This window comes from Coturnix japonica, chromosome 21, assembly GCF_001577835.2.
Source record: "Coturnix japonica isolate 7356 chromosome 21, Coturnix japonica 2.1, whole genome shotgun sequence".
In the NCBI taxonomy this organism is placed as follows: domain Eukaryota; kingdom Metazoa; phylum Chordata; class Aves; order Galliformes; family Phasianidae; genus Coturnix; species Coturnix japonica.
The window spans coordinates 5,637,859-5,655,255 of NC_029536.1; the positions used below are offsets into that span (position 1 = coordinate 5,637,859).

The 17,397-nt window shown below is 60.1% G+C and overlaps 1 protein-coding gene across 1 annotated transcript; it reads left to right on the plus strand.

Annotated features, from left to right (window-relative positions):
* The first annotated feature begins 8,737 nt into the window (after window positions 1–8,737).
* PHC2 (polyhomeotic homolog 2) lies at window positions 8,738–17,247 on the plus strand. Its single transcript, XM_032448834.1, has 16 exons — window positions 8,738–8,809; window positions 11,096–11,281; window positions 11,474–11,632; window positions 11,707–11,784; window positions 11,856–12,017; window positions 12,957–13,058; window positions 13,136–13,352; window positions 13,739–14,223; window positions 14,596–14,743; window positions 14,919–15,014; window positions 15,287–15,489; window positions 15,580–15,709; window positions 15,789–15,903; window positions 15,984–16,119; window positions 16,202–16,508; window positions 16,594–17,247. The coding sequence occupies exons 2-16, from the start codon at window positions 11,138–11,140 to the stop codon at window positions 16,746–16,748; spliced, it is 2,637 nt and encodes an 878-aa protein (XP_032304725.1). The 5' UTR covers window positions 8,738–8,809; window positions 11,096–11,137; the 3' UTR covers window positions 16,749–17,247.
* The last annotated feature ends 150 nt before the right edge of the window (window positions 17,248–17,397 follow it).

Consider the following 17,397-nt stretch of genomic DNA (forward strand, 5'->3'; position numbering starts at 1 on the left):
ACATCCATGTAGATATACATGAATGGATGGATGGACAGATGAAGGATTATTATTAAGTATGTTGCTTGCTTTACCTTGTCTTCATCTGAGCAAAACAATAGAAAATGGAGAAGCGGGACCAAGAGCGGGTTGGGTGGGTGGTGGTTGATGTGATATGGTAATGAAAGAGATGAAAGAGCAGTAAGCTGCAGCCTCAGATAGGGCAGTAAATCCAGGACAGCCCAAGGGCAAGGGGACAGAGAGCATGCATAGCATTAACTACAGATGTTCTTGCTGGTATTGTCACAGCCATAGTTTTGCTTCAGGATGAAAAGAACCTCAGAAAACCCAAGGTGACCCTACCAGTTTGAGCCAATCCCTGCCAACACGTTCACCTGGGTTTGCCAGTGACTCAGTGCCTGTTACTCTCCATTCTGGGCTTTTGTGATGTTGGCTAAGCCACATTTATTAGAAGAGAAGCACTAGGCTCCTTTCAAGGGACAATGCAATGGTGGAAGCCAAATGGAATACTTGAATAAGTCAAACCCCTGTGCACTCAAATTTGTTGATACCCTTTATTTCTGTGGGGTTGTGAAGGGTTAATGAACATTTTAGAGCAGGATGATGGCTGTTGCTTATCTGCATTACAGATGGTTGCAGCAGCATCCTTCTAGGGACACAGATGGTTGGGAGAAAATGTGGAGCTGGTGGGGGATTTTACATGAAAACATCAATTCAGGGAATAAAAGGGGCAAAAAAAGAAAAAAGAATAAGAAAAATGAGGGAGAAAAACTGTAGGAAATGGCTGCAAAATACTTGGAAGTTGGGTTGGTTCGGTGGGGAATGGCTGCCCCAGCCCCAAGTCAGCACTTTGTCACACAGGAGGAGATGCTGTAGGGTTGTGGGCCACCTCGCCAGCTCCAGAGGCCATGGAAAGTCTGTAATGGAAGATTTGGGCTTGGGGAGATGTCTTCTGGCCCAGGAATTCTGTTCTACTTTGACTTTACAGCAAAGCTTTGGGGGAAGGCAGCATCGTCAGCAGGAGCTGCAGCTCAGTTACAGCCCAGCTGGTGCACGTAACAATCAGTAAATAGGCATTAGAAAATAAACTGATCATGTATTGAGCATCCTGAAATGCAAGGAAGCAGAGCCTTTGTCTCAGTGCACAACTGCAGCCATTTGGGATGGCTATCACCCAAACCTGGCAGTCAGACAGGCCAATGGTACCACGGGCATGGGATTGCTCATTGAGACAGGTCACAGTGGGACCTTCAAGGCTTTTTCATTGGACAAAAAATAGGGTTTTTTTGTGATCAGCAAGGACTGGCTTCCTCTGGCTGCAATGCATATGCACTGAAATATGTGTTTTAAGTACACATTGGCGTTCCCCATTTTCCTGCAGTACTTGGAGCAAAAGCAATCCCACAAGCAGGCTTCCCTCTTCCAGATGGAGGAACAACTCACTCTTATCTCCAACAGTGCATGGGGGTTTTGTTAGGGCAGGGCTGGCTTGGTTATCTGATCCTCGATTTGCATCTCACTGCTTCTATGACCCAGCAGCCATCACCTTCAGCATCATGGTGCTTAACAGCCCACAGATCAGCTGGTCTTTCTGGAGGCAGCTGTGTGATGCGGAATGCAGTGCACCCCAGCAGCACTGTGCTCCTCAGCCCAGGTATGTATGAGATTGGTTTGCAAATGAGTCCCATTGATTGGCCCTAATCTTTCTGGGGTGTCACTGTTTTGCTTTGGGGGACATAGGGCCCAAGGGCAGCGCTTCCATCATAACTCCCCCAAAGCAAAACAGTGCGATAAGCAACAGGGCAAACATCAAAAACAGGCAGCAACAGCTTTTGGAGTTCTCCCAGAATCACAGAATATCCCAAGAGTTGGAAGGGACCCACAAGGATCCCTGAGCCCAACCCCTGGCTGCGCACAGCACCACAAAATCCCAAACCGTATGGCTGAGTGTCCCAGCACTCCCAGTGTGGGGCCGTGCCCATTGCTCCATGGAGCCGTGCCATGCCCACTGCCCTCCAGGTCACAGCCTTCCCCCTGGTTCCCTCTGTCCTCAAGGGACTGTGCAGCTCCTCCTGACTCTGCTTTGCCCACGAGCTTATTTAGCACATATTCAATGCCTGCAACCGGATCACTTATAAATACATTCAAGAGAACTGGCCCTAAAACCGAGTCCTTCTTGCCCTTGTATGGCAAGAAAGGGATCAAGTAGCAGAACACACGAGGAAGCGGACACGTCAGCACCCAAAGTAAATACACGCCAGCATCACGAGGCCAATCCGACAACTTCCCCAGCCCAGTGTTAACAGCCAGCAGTTCAATGCAGTTCACTCTGCCATTATCTCAGAGCCCCTCGCTGGGCACCAAATAGGCTCCTGTGAGTCAGTGCTGGAAAGGCCAGCAGTTCCCAGCCACTTGCTGTTGGATCCCAGTGGGCTGGAGAAAGAAAGGGCAACAGCAACAGCAGGAAAAGTTTGGGCTCGAGGCAAATGTTGGGTTAAGTGAAAGAGAAGGGTAAGGAGAAAGAAAGCAAATCAGAAGAAGGGATGCAAAGGCAAGATCCCGCCACCTCACATGGGGCAGAGCAATGCCAGGCAGTTCCTAAGCAGAAGAAAACCAACACCCAGCAAACCTGTGTATCCCCACACAGGCTGCTAGGAATACAGCCCCATCCCAGGCAGACCCAGCTCCCAAACCTGCTACAAAACCCACTGCCAGCCTGTTACGATCCCCTGTGAGCCCATCACATTCCCACCACTGAGGCTGGGAAAGGACACGTGGAGCCTGGAGCAAAGACACCACCTCCCTGGGCCCAATTCCCCCTCCCTGCTGGTTCCAGTGCATGAGAAGCTGCAGGGTTTCATTCATTTGGGGAAGGAACGCGACCGTCCTGCCTCCCGGGCGCAGCCCCACGCAGCATCGCACCTCCCACCCCCCCGCTCCCAAGCAGCTCTTTCGTCTGCCCCTCCTGCAGCTGCTTTGCTTTAAATCACTGCAAGCAAAGCAGAAGGCACAGGGAGCCAAGGCAGAGCTCTTCCCAGGGTGATGTGAAGCAAAACTTCCCCCTGGATGGCCTGAAAGAAGAGGCATCCAGCCCTGGGAAACGCGCAGGCTGGAGGTAACAGGAGGAAAACAACTTTCTGGAGCCTCCAGCAATCGGCTGCACTGGATGGGAAAGCCTCACTGCTCTTGGGAAGAGCTTTATTAATAGGCTGACTTGCACACAGCCACAAATACTTCCAGAGATGCAATTTAGATCGATCTGCAGTGAGGCTGGGTGCTCCTGACCGACCAAGTGGGCAGATCTTCCCAGCTCCGGTGGCAAACAGTGGTGGGAGCGCAAGGAGCTGAGGACATCACAGGGATGGTCAGGATTCAGCCTATTTGATGGTTTTGCAGTGACAGAAATGCACAGTCTGGCCAGCCTGCTGCTCTTCAGGGCAGTGCACCAACACCGGGGGCTGGGATGGGGCTTCCAAAGACCTGCTAATTGCTTTGCTTTCAGTCAAAACATCAGGACAAAGACTGATAGAGGCCTTTGCAAGCTCTTTGAAGGCCCTTTGCAAACCCATTGCCAACACAATGCAAGACCATTGCAAATCCATTACAAACCCAAAGCTACCAGTTCCCCGGATCCCACCCTATTGCAGCAGACATCCAAGCCCCCAGCTCGCCAATCTGCGGTCAAACCGCCTTCAATTAAACCTTTTCTCTTCATGAGGCCGATGCTACCAGGGAGGCAGAAGCTTGGCACAACCACCAGCTCTGCCCCCTTTGAGCATCCCCCAGGGCACCAAATCTGCCCTTTCTCCATGTAACCTCGCCCAATGGGATCCAGGCTGCACAAACAACATGGATCAGCCTATGGCCTCACCAGGAGTTTGTTAAACCCAAAGTAATTAAACCTAAAAAACGGGGCAGAGAAGGGATGAAGATTCCTTCCTGCAGCGCAGCTGTGCTTCCTGCTGCCAGATGTTGGAGGAACGACGGAGAAAGAGAAAATAAAAGCTGTTCTTCCTGCATCCCACCACTTGCAGAACTCCAACCCAATCCAGTCGGGTCAGCAGAGCCCACCGCCAGCCTTGCCAGGCCTCATTAGGGCTCATTAACGAAGCGTCAGTCTCGCCACGGTTGCAGGGGCTGCTGGCCCGAGCTGTCAGTGCCCATTAGGAGTTGGGTCCTATGGGCTGGGAACGGGACGGGGCTGGGAGGATCAAAGGCGGTGAGTGTCCGGCTGCAGTGGGGCAGAATAATTTAATAGAGAGGCTTACCCGGGTGTTTTACAGGATATTTTTTCCCTTTGCTCTTACTGGTGCTGACTCTGCCCTTCAGTCTTTGCTGCAGCCCCTCTGCTGCCCCCTCCCTTCCCAGCTGCACCATGAGGTGCAGTTTTTGTTTCCAGTTCAACCTGGAATCACTGGCAAAAGCCAAATCCCTGCTCCTAACACACCTAAAGCTCACTGCTTGCTGGCAGGGGAATGGTAAAGCTGGGGACCACGGGCAGCAGGCAGCCACAAGCACAGAGCAATGTGACCTTCTCCCAGATCATAGAATCATAGAATTACCCAGGTTGGAAAAGACCTTGAAGATCATCAAGTCCATCAAGATCCTGCAAGCCTCTTCCCAGCATGCCCAGAGTTGGTGCCCATTAACCAGCACTGCAACCTCAAGGGGTGCTGAGTGCCCTGCCATGCACACAGGTGCAAAAACATCTCCCCAGCAGTGCTGGGCTCATCCTGCTTCCAATCCACATTGCATCAGCCAGGCTTTGTCTCACACCATGCAATTCCTGCCACCTTGCTGCATAACCCAACAGCGCACAGGGCTGGGATGTGCATCAGCTCGACTGTTTGCTCTAATGTGGGATATTCGTGGCGAGGAGAAGATGGGGCAGTGATTTATATGGGTAAAAGAAGGCTTTAATTGCAGTGAGGTTAAATCATCGCTCCGAGGAAGGTCAACATGGCTAAGCCTGGAGTGATTTGGGACGGCGCACAGGGCTGGAGCAGGGGCTGGAGCTGACCCCAAGTGGATGGAAGTTGAAAGTTCGGCTCAGTGACAGCAAACAGGAGGTTTGAGTTAAAAGCTGGAGGACTGCGAGCAAACTCCCCGGCTGTCAGCACAGCAGATCTCACAGCCCACCGAAATGGTGCAAAAAAAAACCAACCCTGAAAACATTAAAAAAGTAAGAAGCAAACAAAAATAAACAACCCCAGTTTCGTCCATGCGGAGCCCTCCTCTCCTCTCCCACAGCCCATCCTGCAAGCATTCCAACCATGCACTGGGTTGGAGCACCCCCAAAAGAACTCCCGGGGGGTGGGGGGGGGTGTGTGTTCTCAGTGCCCGGCCCCATAGAGCCCTTTCAGAGCCAACGTTTGCCAGACTCCCCCCAAGAAGCTGCAAACCCCAGCGGGAAATCCGCTCCTTCCAGCCCCCCGCAGGGATCCAGCGCAAGCCGGGGATGGAGTCGTCGGTGCAGGAGGAGCTGCGTCACCAGGCCATTTCCTTTGGAAAAATACCTGCATCCAAGGCACAGAAATACAACAAGACCCAAAATGTGACATGGCACACTTGCATAACCCACCCATCCCCTTCTCTTGCCTTCTCGCCAAGGCTCTGCCATCCCTGGATCCCTTCCAACAGCCTTCCCAGGGAGGGATGTTTAGGAAATGGGGGGGTTGGCGCTGCTTTGGGGATGGCACTGGCACCCATTGCAGTGCTTGAGGGGGAAGAAGCTGAAGGAAGAAGAATTTGGGAGTGATTTGCTCCAGAAAAGAGGTCAGGGGAAAAACAAACCCTATGAGGAGCAATGGTGATCACCATGGGAGGATGTCCCACGGGGGGGGAGGGCTTTGGGAGTCGGACGGCTCAGTCAAAGCCCCTTTAAAACAGGACAAACGGTGCCCATTGCAACTGAGATGTGGTGGTGCATCTCTGGACCTGGTGCAGGAACGGGGGTGATGCTCACAGGGAGACGGGACCACCCAAAAGGGCTTTTTGTCTCCCCTCAGAGCCCACACGATGCCTCGTAAGGCTGCCGGGCAGCGGGATGCCATGGGCCCACCCAGGGGCTGCAGGTAGACGGATGTGAGGCAGCTCTGGCAGCCGGCCCCGCTCACATCACCAAATATCCGGCCCCATTGTTTGTGGGGATGCGCCGCGTCCGTGCTTTGTTCCCCCCCGGCACCCGCAGGCCTTTGTGTCTGCACAAATATTTGTGCCCTCCCGGCCCACGCGCGGGGCGGCAGGAGGAGATGTGGCTCATAGAGAGACCCCAGACACGTCCGGAGGGAAATTTCCAAGTGGAAACCCAGCCCTCGGCCTGTCCCGGCCTGAATGGCCGCCCCACTGCGTGCACACAATGAGCCTGTGGGCTTTCAAGCTGTTCCCGCCCGACTCCCCGGGGTGAGAAGGGAGATGGCATCAGGCGCGAGGCCGGCCCAGCACTAGGCCCAGAACCGGGCCCAACACTAGGCCCAGAACCAGGCCCAACACTAGGCCTAGAACCGAGCCCAACACTAGGCCTAGAACCGAGCCCAACACTAGGCCTAGAACCGAGCCCAATGCTAGGCCCAGTACCAGGCCCAACACTAGGCCTAGAACCGAGCCCAATGCTAGGCCCAGAACCAGGCCCAACACTAGGCCTAGAACCGAGCCCAATGCTAGGCCCAGTACCAGGCCCAACACTAGGCCCAGAACCAGGCCCAATGCTAGGCCCAGTACCAGGCCCAACACTAGGCCCAGAACCAGGCCCAATGCTAGGCCCAGTGCTAGCTCCTGTACTGTGCCCAGTGCTAGGCCTCATGCTGGCCCTAGTGCTAGGTCCTGTACCAGGCCACACTGTACATCCAGGGGCACTCATCACAGCAATGGCATCTCACAGCACAGCGCTGGGGATGGCGGCTGTGGTGTGAGGACGAGGCTGAGGTGTGCTGCCGTCCCATGATTACTCCGGAAGCCAGGTATAATGACCAGGTGACATACCTTGCACTGTTCACATGCCGGCCATTGGCTCCCAGTACCCACACCGGTGGTGGTCTCACAGGTCATCTTCTTTTGGGGTTGAAAAGCACACGGTTTGGGACAGGTGCTGCTCTGGGACTGACAGGCAATGTCCCTTGGTGGGGCTGCACCTCCACTGCTCCTCACTGCCCAGTGACAGCTGCTGGCTCCCTGCATAGGAAAAGGAGCCCCCCCCCCAAAAAAAATAAAGGGAAGAAAATAGACAATGCTCAGAGCCCGCCGGCTCCATCTCAAGGCAGCTATTGCCCTCTGCTGGCTCCAATGCTCCCAGACCCCACGCAAGGCAACTCCACCCCCGAGCGCTGCGGGGCGGCAGCGGCACGAGCACCACGAGGACCCTGCGGCACAGCAACCCGCCAGCTGCAAAAAACCCTCACAGAATCCCAACCCTCCTGCAGTCGTGCATGCAGACCCGGAACTCTACAAATCCTTCTGCAACATCCTCCAGCCCCTACGTGCAAAGCGCGGGTCCCATTGCACATCCAGGAGCCCTTTCGGAGCTCATGCACTCCGTGTTTGCAGGGCTGCCTTCACTCGTGCAGCTTTGCCCTGTGCAGCCCGTTTTGCACCAGCTCTCCGTGCTGTGTTTGCACTTCGCCCCCCACCCACCCCGTCACTCCCCCCTCATTTCTTGCAGGGCTGCTCATTTCCTTTCTCACCCCGCTCCCTACAGGACCAGCACATCCACTCCCGGCCGCTCTTGCAGCGTGCACCCCATTCCTTGCTCTCTCGTGCTCGTGCTTTTGCACACCCGCTTTTTGCACACCCCTACTTGCACGCCCGCTATTTGCACGCTGCTTTTTGCACACCCCGTGCTTGCACACCCGCTATTTGCACGTCTGCTTTTTGCCCCACCCCGTATTTGCACGCCCGCTTTTTGCACACCCACTATTTGCACGTCTGCTTTTTGCACGCCCGCTATTAGCACGCCCACTGTTTGCACACCTATTTGCACCCCTGCTTTTTGCACCGCCACTTTTTGCACGCCTGCTATTTGCACACCCTCTACTTGCACCACGCTCTGCTTTTTTGAAGCCGCATCATTTATCTTGCACGCCGCTTATTTGCAAACCGTTAGTTCACGCCTCGCTAATTTGCACGCCCATATTTGCCATCACCCGACTATTTGCACGTCTGCTTTTTGCACGCCTGCTATTTGCACGCCCACTGTTTGCACACCCGCTATTTGCACAGCCGCTATATTTGCACGGCCTGCTTTTGCACACCCCGTATTTGACCACGCCCATGTTGTGCACGCCCACTGTTTGCACACCTGCTTTTTGCACTCCGCTTTTTGCATGCCCAATATTTGCACTCCGCTACTTACACACCCGCTATTGCACGCCCATTATTGCACACCCATATTTGTCACCCCCGCTCTTATACACGTACCCTCCCCCCATCCCCCCCGTGTGTCTCTCTCCCGTTTCCCGGCCCCGCCCCTCCCGGGGCAGCTCCGGGGCAGCCCTCCCCGTTGCCATGCAACGCCTCCTCCCTCCTTTGCCAGTGACGAGCTCGACTCCGCGGCGCCAGTGGGCGGTGGCCTGCTGGCCGTCCGCTTTCCGATTGGCCGCGCGAGCGCACGTGACTGGCGGCGCAGATCAATGAGCGATGGCCGCTGCCCGCCTGCCCCGTCCGGGATGGAGAGGTTGAGGCTTGAGCCGCCGCCACCCGCGCTGACCGCCGCCCCTCGGTGGTCCGCCCCCCTCGCGTCCGCCCGGCCCCGCGCGGCCGCAACCCGGGAGGCGCGCTCGGAGATTGGCGGGCTGAGCCGGGCCCGGGGCCGCAGGTAACGGAGCGTCGGGCCGCGCCGCTTTGTCTGGGCCGGGGGGGCGGGGGGGGCCGGGCGCGCACGCGCGGTGTCGGTGTCCGCTGCGCGCGTGCCTCGTTTCCCGGTCACCGCGGGGCGTTGGGGCTGTTGGGGCTGTTGGGCCGACGCTCCGGTCCCGCGCGCTCCTCAGCGGCTGCTCCCGCGCTACCGGTTCTCGCCTCGGGCTGTAGTCTCGGCCCGCTCCGCCGGCCCACCAAACACGGTCGCGGACCGAGAGCCGAGAGCTGACCCGCCGGGCTCGGGGAACAACCGGCAGCTCCGCCCCGAGCGGGTTCGAGGCCGCGGGACCCGCCGCGCGTGGCACCGCCCCGGTACCTGCCACGCGGGGATGACGTCTGAGCGCGGGAAGCTCCGCGTCTGACGCGTAGCTCGTCACGGCCCACGCGTGGGGACAGCGCCGGGATGTCACGGCACAGCGCGGGGATAACGGCACGGCCCGGCCCGCGGCTGAGAGCGTACGAGCGCGGCGGGGTCACGGGCACACGGGCGGCGTTTGGGCAGCCGCGTTCCAGCGTGGGGCCGTCCGCCGGTGCGTGGCACCACAGCGCCCTCCGGGGATGTGACCCCGCGTCCTCACGCCGTGTAACTTCCGGTGCCGTCTCGCGTGCCGTGTCCCGCGCCGCTTACGGAGCGGTTGCCGTTGTGTGTCCCGCGGAAGGCCGGGCGGTGTTCCGGGGGTTCCTGGCGTTGCCACCACGACACCCGCTGTGGGCACCGCGGCTTGCTGTCCATGGTGGCTCCCGGCGCTGCTGTCCTGGTGCTGGTGACCACCATCCTTGGCACATCGTGGGGTTCCTGCTGGTTACCGGAGCTCTGTGGTGCCCACGGAGCCGTGGGTGCTGGCTGCAGCCCTGGCAGTGTGGGCACGGCCCTTGCAGTGATGGTGGTGGTTCTACTGCTCACCTCCAACCCCCAGTGGCACTCAGCACACAGAGCTTTCCCCTCCATCCCTGTCCTCATCCTTCCGTCCTTCCCTCACACCCTTCAATCCCTTCCTCACTCCCTTTCCTCTTCCCGTCCATCCTGTTGCACATCCTTCCCTCCCTACACTTCTTTCCTTCTCCTGTCCTCCTTTCCAGCCCATCTTTCCTGTCCCTTTCCATTTCCTACTTCTTTGTTGTCCATCCTCCCTCCTTCTGTATTTTCTGTCTATCCCCATCCTCACCTTTCACTTCTTCCATCTTTTTTTTTTTTCTTTTTTGTTTTCCCCAACCTTTTTTCCCCACCCCTCCCTCATCTTTTTGTATATGTTGTCAATCGTCGTCCATCTTCCTCCTCCTTCTTCTGTTCCTTCTGTCCATCCTTCCCTTCTCCCTTTCATCTTTAAACTTTACATCCATCTTCCCATCCATCCTCCTTCCCTCCCTTTGTCCTTCCTCCCATCCTTCTGTCCATCCTTCTATTTCTTCCTTTGCTGTCTGTCATTCTGTCCCCTATTGTCCTTTCCCCCCTCCCTATTTCCTTCTGTTTGTCCTTCTGCTCACCCCATCCCTACATCTCTCATTCTTTCCTCTCTCATTCTTTCCTCTTTGCTTCCTTCCATCTTTTTCCTGCCTGTTCCCATCTCTGTCCTCTGTCTCTCTGTCTTTTCTGTCTGTCCCCTCGTTCTTTCCATCTGTTCTACCTTCCCTTCCTCTCTTTCCATCCTCTTTCATTCCTTCATGCCTTTTCTACCTCCATGTATCCAGCCTTTCTTCCACCCATCCCTCTATCCATCCCTTTCATACTTGTGTCGTCATCTGCTTGTCCTTCTGTGCCCATTTCCCTTTCTTTCTTCTTCTTTCTTTTTCTTTTCTTCTTATCTTTCTTTCTTTCTTTCTTTTCTTTCTTTCTTTCTTCTTTCTTTCTTCCTTTCTTCCTTTTTTCCTTTCTTCTCTCTCTCTTTCTTTCCTTTTTCCCCTCTTCCCTTTCTTCCTTCTTTTCCTTTCTTTCCTTTCTTTCTTTCCCTTCTTCTCTTCATCTTTTTCCTCCTTCTGCCCTTCCTGGCTGCACTTCCTCATCCATCATCCTGTCCATCCTGCTTCCTTCCATCCCTCACTTCCTCCCCTCATCCCTTTCCTCCATCCCTGTCTGTCCATCCTTCCTTTGTCCATCCATCCACACTTCCTTCCTTTCCCTCAGGATCTGAAGTGCCACTTGCACCGGGCACAGGTCGGCTGGGGGCACGCAGGGCCTCTCCCATCTACCATCCTTGTGCCCCCCACCCCACGGGACCCCCATGCCCACCTCCATGTTCTCCCCCAGCTCTAGGCCACTCCAGCCACCCTGCGTGGCCCTGCCACTGCCATGGAGAACGAGCAGGTCCCGGCTCCTCCTCCCTCCAGCAGCGCTGGCAGCACCGGCACGACGCCCAGCAGCACCGGCACCACGCGCCCACCTGCACCGCAGATCTCTGTCTACAGCGGCATTCCCGACCGCCAGACCGTCCAGGTAGGGCTGAATGCACACCCTGATCCCACCCGTCACCCTACAAACGGGACCGTGGTTGGGGTGCTTGAATCTCCCATTGGAGCAGGAACGCTGTGTGCATTAGGAGGCTCTGCTTAAAGGATGAGGCAGAGCAGCATTCAGGGCGAGTGGCCTTGGTGTGTTGTGTCCCACGGCCCCGCTGCTGCCCCACAGGTGATCCAGCAGGCCCTACACCGGCAGCCCAACACGGCGGCGCAGTACCTCCAGCAGATGTACGCAGCCCAGCAGCAGCATCTAATGCTGCAGACTGCTGCTTTGCAGCAGCAGCACCTCACCAGCGCCCAGCTCCAGAGCCTGGCGGCCGTGCAGCAGGTACACACCCTCCCTGGGGTCACCCATAGGTGCCGCAGTGCAATGTACACGCAATGCTTTGCTCCCATCCCCAGGCCAGCCTGGCAGCCAACAGGCAGAGCGGCTCCTCTGGCAGCAATGGCACGCAGCAGGCGCCTGTGCAGCAGCCCACGGTGAGTCCCCAGCTCGCCAGGAGCACCCCGCAGCCCTCACCCCGGCCCCAAAACCCACTGTCCCATTGCAGATCAACCTGGCCACGTCGCCAGCAGCCGCCCAGCTCCTGAACCGGGCACAGAGCGTCAACCCCGGGGCATCGGGCATCGCGCAGCAAGCTGTCCTGCTGGGCAATGCCGCCTCGCCCGCCCTCACCGCCAGCCAGGCACAGATGTACCTGCGGGCACAGATGGTAAGAGGCGCTTGGCCCCGTGGCACTGTGGGGCAGCTGGGACCTACTGGTTGGCAATGCAAAGTTAGTACAGACCCACAGGAAGCAGATGCTATAGGGTCCCCTTTGCCCCACAGCTCCTACAGCTGTGCTGTGGGGTGGGCTGGATGCATGCAGAGTCCGTCACTCCACCACAAGGTAACCACAGCCTACATAACTTTTAGATTTCCTGTCACCTCACTGTGGAGTAGCCAGGCCCTGTAGGGTGAGCCTGAGATCACAGGGCAAATCACCCCTTTGTGCTGCTGGGAGTTGCCTAGATTTCCCATTGCTCTGCCACGGGGTGACCAGACCCACAGGGTGCCCATCACCTGGCTGTGAGGTGCAAGGCCCCTGAGAGGGCACCTGACCCCATAGAGTGAATGTTGCTCTGCTTTGAGGTGCCCTGGCCTTATGGGGTGCCCAGACCCCACAGGGTAACCACACACTGCTCTGAGATCCTTGGTCTCCATAGAGTGCCCGCTGTCCCCACCCTGGGAGTGCCCAGACTACATGGGGTGTCCACATGGGCTGCATGGGCTTCATGGGGTGTCCCCACCCTATTGGTGGTACCGAGACCCCAAGAGATGCCCAGACCTATAGGGTGTCCCTCACCCTCACTGTTGGAGCCCACTCCAGGAGGGTACCCCCTGCTATAGTAGGGGGGGTGTCTGGATCCCATGGGATACCTACACCCTGTGGAGTGTTTGCCCAGACCCCATAGAGGGCCGCTACTCTGAAATGGAGTGCCCAGACCCCAGAGGGTCACCCAAGGGACATGGGGAACAGCAGCACTAAGCAGGGACGTGGGCAAATGTCCCACGTGTCCCACACTTCTGCCATCACATGAAGACATGGGGGGACACTCAGGGTGCCCCCCACAACCCTCGGGGACACACACCCACCCTTCTCTCCCCCCAGCTCATCTTCACGCCCACGGGCCCCGTCAGCGCTGTCCGGCCCGAGAGCCCTGCACCTGTCCCACCGCCAGCCCCACCGCCCGCCCCACCACCCCCCCCCCCCCCCCCAGGTGAGCCCTCCCCTCTTCCCCCGCTCCTCACATTCCCCTTTCCCCCCAGCCCACTGACCTGCTGCCATTGCAGGTGCACAGCCTGGCGCTGCGCCCCGCTGGTCCCCACCTCCCTGCCCTGGCCATGAAGCCCCCTGGCAGCACTCCACGGGCCGGCCCTCCCCGGGCCCCCCCACCCGAGAACCCCGGTGACCACCTCAAAAAGGCTGAGGGTCCCGATGCCCGCACCCACCCCCTGGCCCGCACTGCCACTGCCCCTGCTGCCGCCCACCCACTCGTCACCCCAGGTAAGGCACCGTGTTGGGGTCGGGCTGGGACACCGTTAGGTGCTGCGAGGGGCAGCAGGTATTCACTCTGAAACCTAATGACGGCCCTCCCTGCTATTTTCTGGGCACCCCATCTGTATCGGGGATAGTGCCAGCACTGGTGGATCAGAGGGGGAGGAGGTTCCTCCTCATGGCTCAGCTCTGGGGGTGAGGGCTGTCCCTTTCCCCAACACCCACCAGCTCCCTGGGGTTACCCAACCTCAGGGTGCTGCTGTTACCCCCTGGGACAGCATCATCCCAGCCAAGAGCGAACGCCGCCAGGGTGAGGAGCAGCCTTGCAGGGAGGGGGCTTGGGGGTGGCAGCACTGATGAAGCCGTGGGCCTTATCCCCCCACCTCCCCCCACAGCCTACACCCCGCTGCAGCAGCCCCAGTTCCTGCAGCAGCCACCGAAGCCAATGCAACAGCAGCAGCAGTTCGTCATCCAGCAGCAGCAGCAGCAGCAGCAGCAGCTGGCGCCCCGTGGGCAGCCTCCTCCGGGCCCAGCTGCCCCCCAGCTCCAGCCGCTGCCCCCTGCCAGCCCTGGCCCTGCCCCACAGCCCAAAGCAGGAGCCCCCCACGGTGTGGGGACGGAGGGCACGGCCCCCAACGGGCACCCCAGCTGCTATGGAGCACCCCGCAAGTTCCAGCACGCCTCCGCCGTCATCCTGCAGCTGCAGCCCACGGGCAGCACGGTGAGGGACCCCCATAGAGAGCAGGGGGTGCTGGGGGTCGGGGGGCACCTGTGGGCACTTGGGTGCATGCACGATGTGCTGTGTGCATGTCAGCTCTGTGCATGTGTGCAGCTCTTGTGCTGGGTCCATGTGTGTGTGCATGCACGGCCGGTGCACACCTGAGCTGTGCAAGCGTTGCATGTGAGCATGAGCTGTGCACTGCTGCCTGCTCCGTGTCCAGTTGTGCCACATGCATGTGTGTGCAACGGCCCTTACACAGCTGTCCGTATGCACCTGGACCGTGTTTGCATGTGTGTGCACGGCTCACACACAGTACGTGTGTAAGGTACAGGCTGTGTCCACGTGCACCTCAGTGCACTCCTGGCCCTTGTTCACATGTACCTGACCCACACACGTGTCGGAGCGTCACCCAGCCCCAACATGTCACACACTCGCGTGCCCCACACAAACACACGGCCCGTCCCTGCCGCCCCCCGCCCACATACGGGGTGGGGGCTGCCGTCCCGTTCCGCTGACGCTGTCCCGCCGCAGCCGCCGTTGGGTGCCGCCGATGCCGCCCGCCGTGACGCTCCTCCCGCGGCCCGGAGCCCTCCTGCCGCCGCTCCGCCCGCCGCCGTTGCCGCCCCCCCGCCCCCCCCCGGGCCCGAAGCGCCGCCGGGAGAGCGCGCCGGCGCGCACGGTAAGCGCGGGAAACTGAGTCACGTGGGGCGCGCCCCCGCTTTGCCCCGCCCCCTTCCCCGAAGCCCCGCCCACCGAGCGGAGCGCGCGCGCGCGGCGGCGGCCAATGGTGGCGGTGGGCGTGGTCAGCGCCCGGCCCCGCCCCGCCCCGCGCAGCCGCCGCCGCCGCCGCCCCGGCCCGGCCCGGCCCCGCTCCGCCTTTGTCCCCGCGCCGCCGCCGCCGCCGCCGCCTTTGTCCCGCCATGGGGCTGCCGCGCCGCTGAGCGCCGCCGGTGAGTGCGCGCCGCCCCGCTCCGGCCCGGTGGGCGCTGACCTCACTTCCGCATCCGCCCTCGGCCCGGAGCCGCCGCGGCCCGGTCAGGTGAGGCCGATGTGTGGGGGCGGCGGCGGGGCCTGGCGCGGCCCGGCAACGAGCGGCGCGGCCCAACGCGGCCTAACGGGCCCTAACGGGGCCTAACGGGCCCGGGGCGGCCCAACGGGGCGGGGGCGGGCGGTGCCGCGTGGAAGCTGACGGTTCCCTCCTCCCGACCCCCCCCCCCCGCAGAGCCGGGCGCGGAGCGCGTGGATGCGCCGCCCGCCGCCCCCGCCCCCGGCATGACCTCGGGCAGCGGCAGCGCTGCCTCCACCGTCGCCGGCGCCGCCCCGCACAATGGTGAGAACAAACCGCCACAGGCCGTGGTGAAGCCGCAGATCCTCACGCACGTGATCGAGGGCTTCGTCATCCAGGAGGGCGCCGAGCCCTTCCCGGTACGTTGTACGTTCCTCCCCCCCCCCCCCGCCGCCCTTCCCCGCTCCCCCGCCGCCCCCCGGCCCCGCTGACGCCGCAGCCGCCCGCAGGTGGGGCGCTCCTCGCTGCTGGTGGGGGGCCTGAAGCCGCAGTATGCGCAGGAGCTGCTGGCGGAGCGTGCCCCGCAGCACGACAACACCACCACCACGGACTCCGAGATGGAGGAGCCCTACCTGCAAGGTGAGGGGTTACACCGGGCTGGGAGCACCGGGAGGACCCTGCCCCGCCCCGGCTCAGCCGCCCGCCGCTCTATCAGCAGAGTCCAAAGAGGAGGGAGCCCCCCCGAAGCTGAAGTGTGAGCTGTGCGGCCGCGTCGACTTCGCCTACAAATTCAAGCGCTCCAAGCGGTTTTGCTCCATGGCCTGTGCCAAGAGGTAAGGGGTACATCCAGCCCCCTGCACTTGCAGCCCTGCCTTGCTCTTATCTCACACCCCCACCCCGCCGCTGCCCACAGGTACAACGTTGGCTGCACCAAACGCGTGGGGCTGTTCCACCCCGACCGCAGCAAACTGCAGAAGCCCGGAGTGCCCCCCCACGGCCGCCGCCGCGCCTGCAAAGTGCCCACGCTCAGCAAGGACACAAAGAAGCAGGTGAGGGGAGGGGGTTGTGGGTCCAACCCTGGGGGCGCATTGAGCCGCAGGACCGGTGCTGCCCGGTGGCTCCGTCCCGCAGACGCCGGTGTCCCTCCCGCCGGGCTCGGGGCCGCTCTCGGTGACGGCATCGCTGCAGCTCAACCACAGCCAGGAGGACTCGAGCCGCTGCTCGGACAACTCCAGCTACGAGGAGCCGCTGTCACCCATCTCGGCCAGCTCGTCCGCCTCCCGCCGGCGTCAGGCTGAGCGCGACCTGGAGCTGCACGACATGGAGCTGCCCGACATGCACGTGAGGGAGCTGGCGGGCATCGGGCACCGCTTCCTGCCCAGCGAGCCCAGCAAGTGGAACGTGGAGGACGTCTACGAGTTCATCCGCTCGCTGCCGGGTGAGGAGATTTGGGTCACACCACTGAGGTTCTCCATTGGCTTTGGGGCCGTGCTGTGACTGTGTTGTATCCGTTTCCCCCGCAGGCTGCCAGGAGATCGCAGAGGAGTTCCGTGCACAAGAGATTGATGGGCAGGCGCTGCTGCTGCTGAAGGAGGACCACCTGATGAGCACCATGAACATCAAACTGGGGCCAGCCCTCAAGATCTACGCCCGTATCAGCATGCTCAAGGACTCCTAGAGCTGCGCTGCCGGCTCGCACGGATGCTCCCACCGGGTGGGGAGGGGGGGGACAGACCCGCGCCCCCCCCTCAGCTCTGCCTGTCCTGGTTGGGGGTGGGGGGGGACCCATCACTGAGCACAAACCCCCCCCTCGGCTGCGGGGTGTGTACATAGAGCCCGTAGCGATAGTGGCCCCACTCTGGCAGGGAACTCCCCCCAGCACGACGGGGCGCAGCAGGATGGTTGCCTTAATGCGTGGCCCCGCCGGGACCCGGCTGCCCGCCCCGGTGTGGGGGTGGACATGAGGGGGTGCCTGCAGAGATGGCACTGCCCCCAGCGGGCACCTCAGTAAAGGACAGAGGTTGGTGGGGGCTCAGTACCCCCAGCAGGTAAGGACCCCCCCTCCCCCTCAGCCCACACCGCCGTGTCCGGCTGCCACAGTCTTTCTAAGAAAAGGAGGAAAAAAAGGAAAAAAAAAACCCAAACCACAGACCCCACAACCCCTTTTTTTTCCCCCCGTTTTGTTTCTAATAAACACTGAAAAAGAAAACTTGACCCCCCCCCATACTTTGCCTCCTTCTCACACACACTCCCATTCCCTCTGCATTAACTGAGGTGTATCCCAGGGACTGAGTCTGTGTCACCTCCCACCCCCCCACTGGGACACC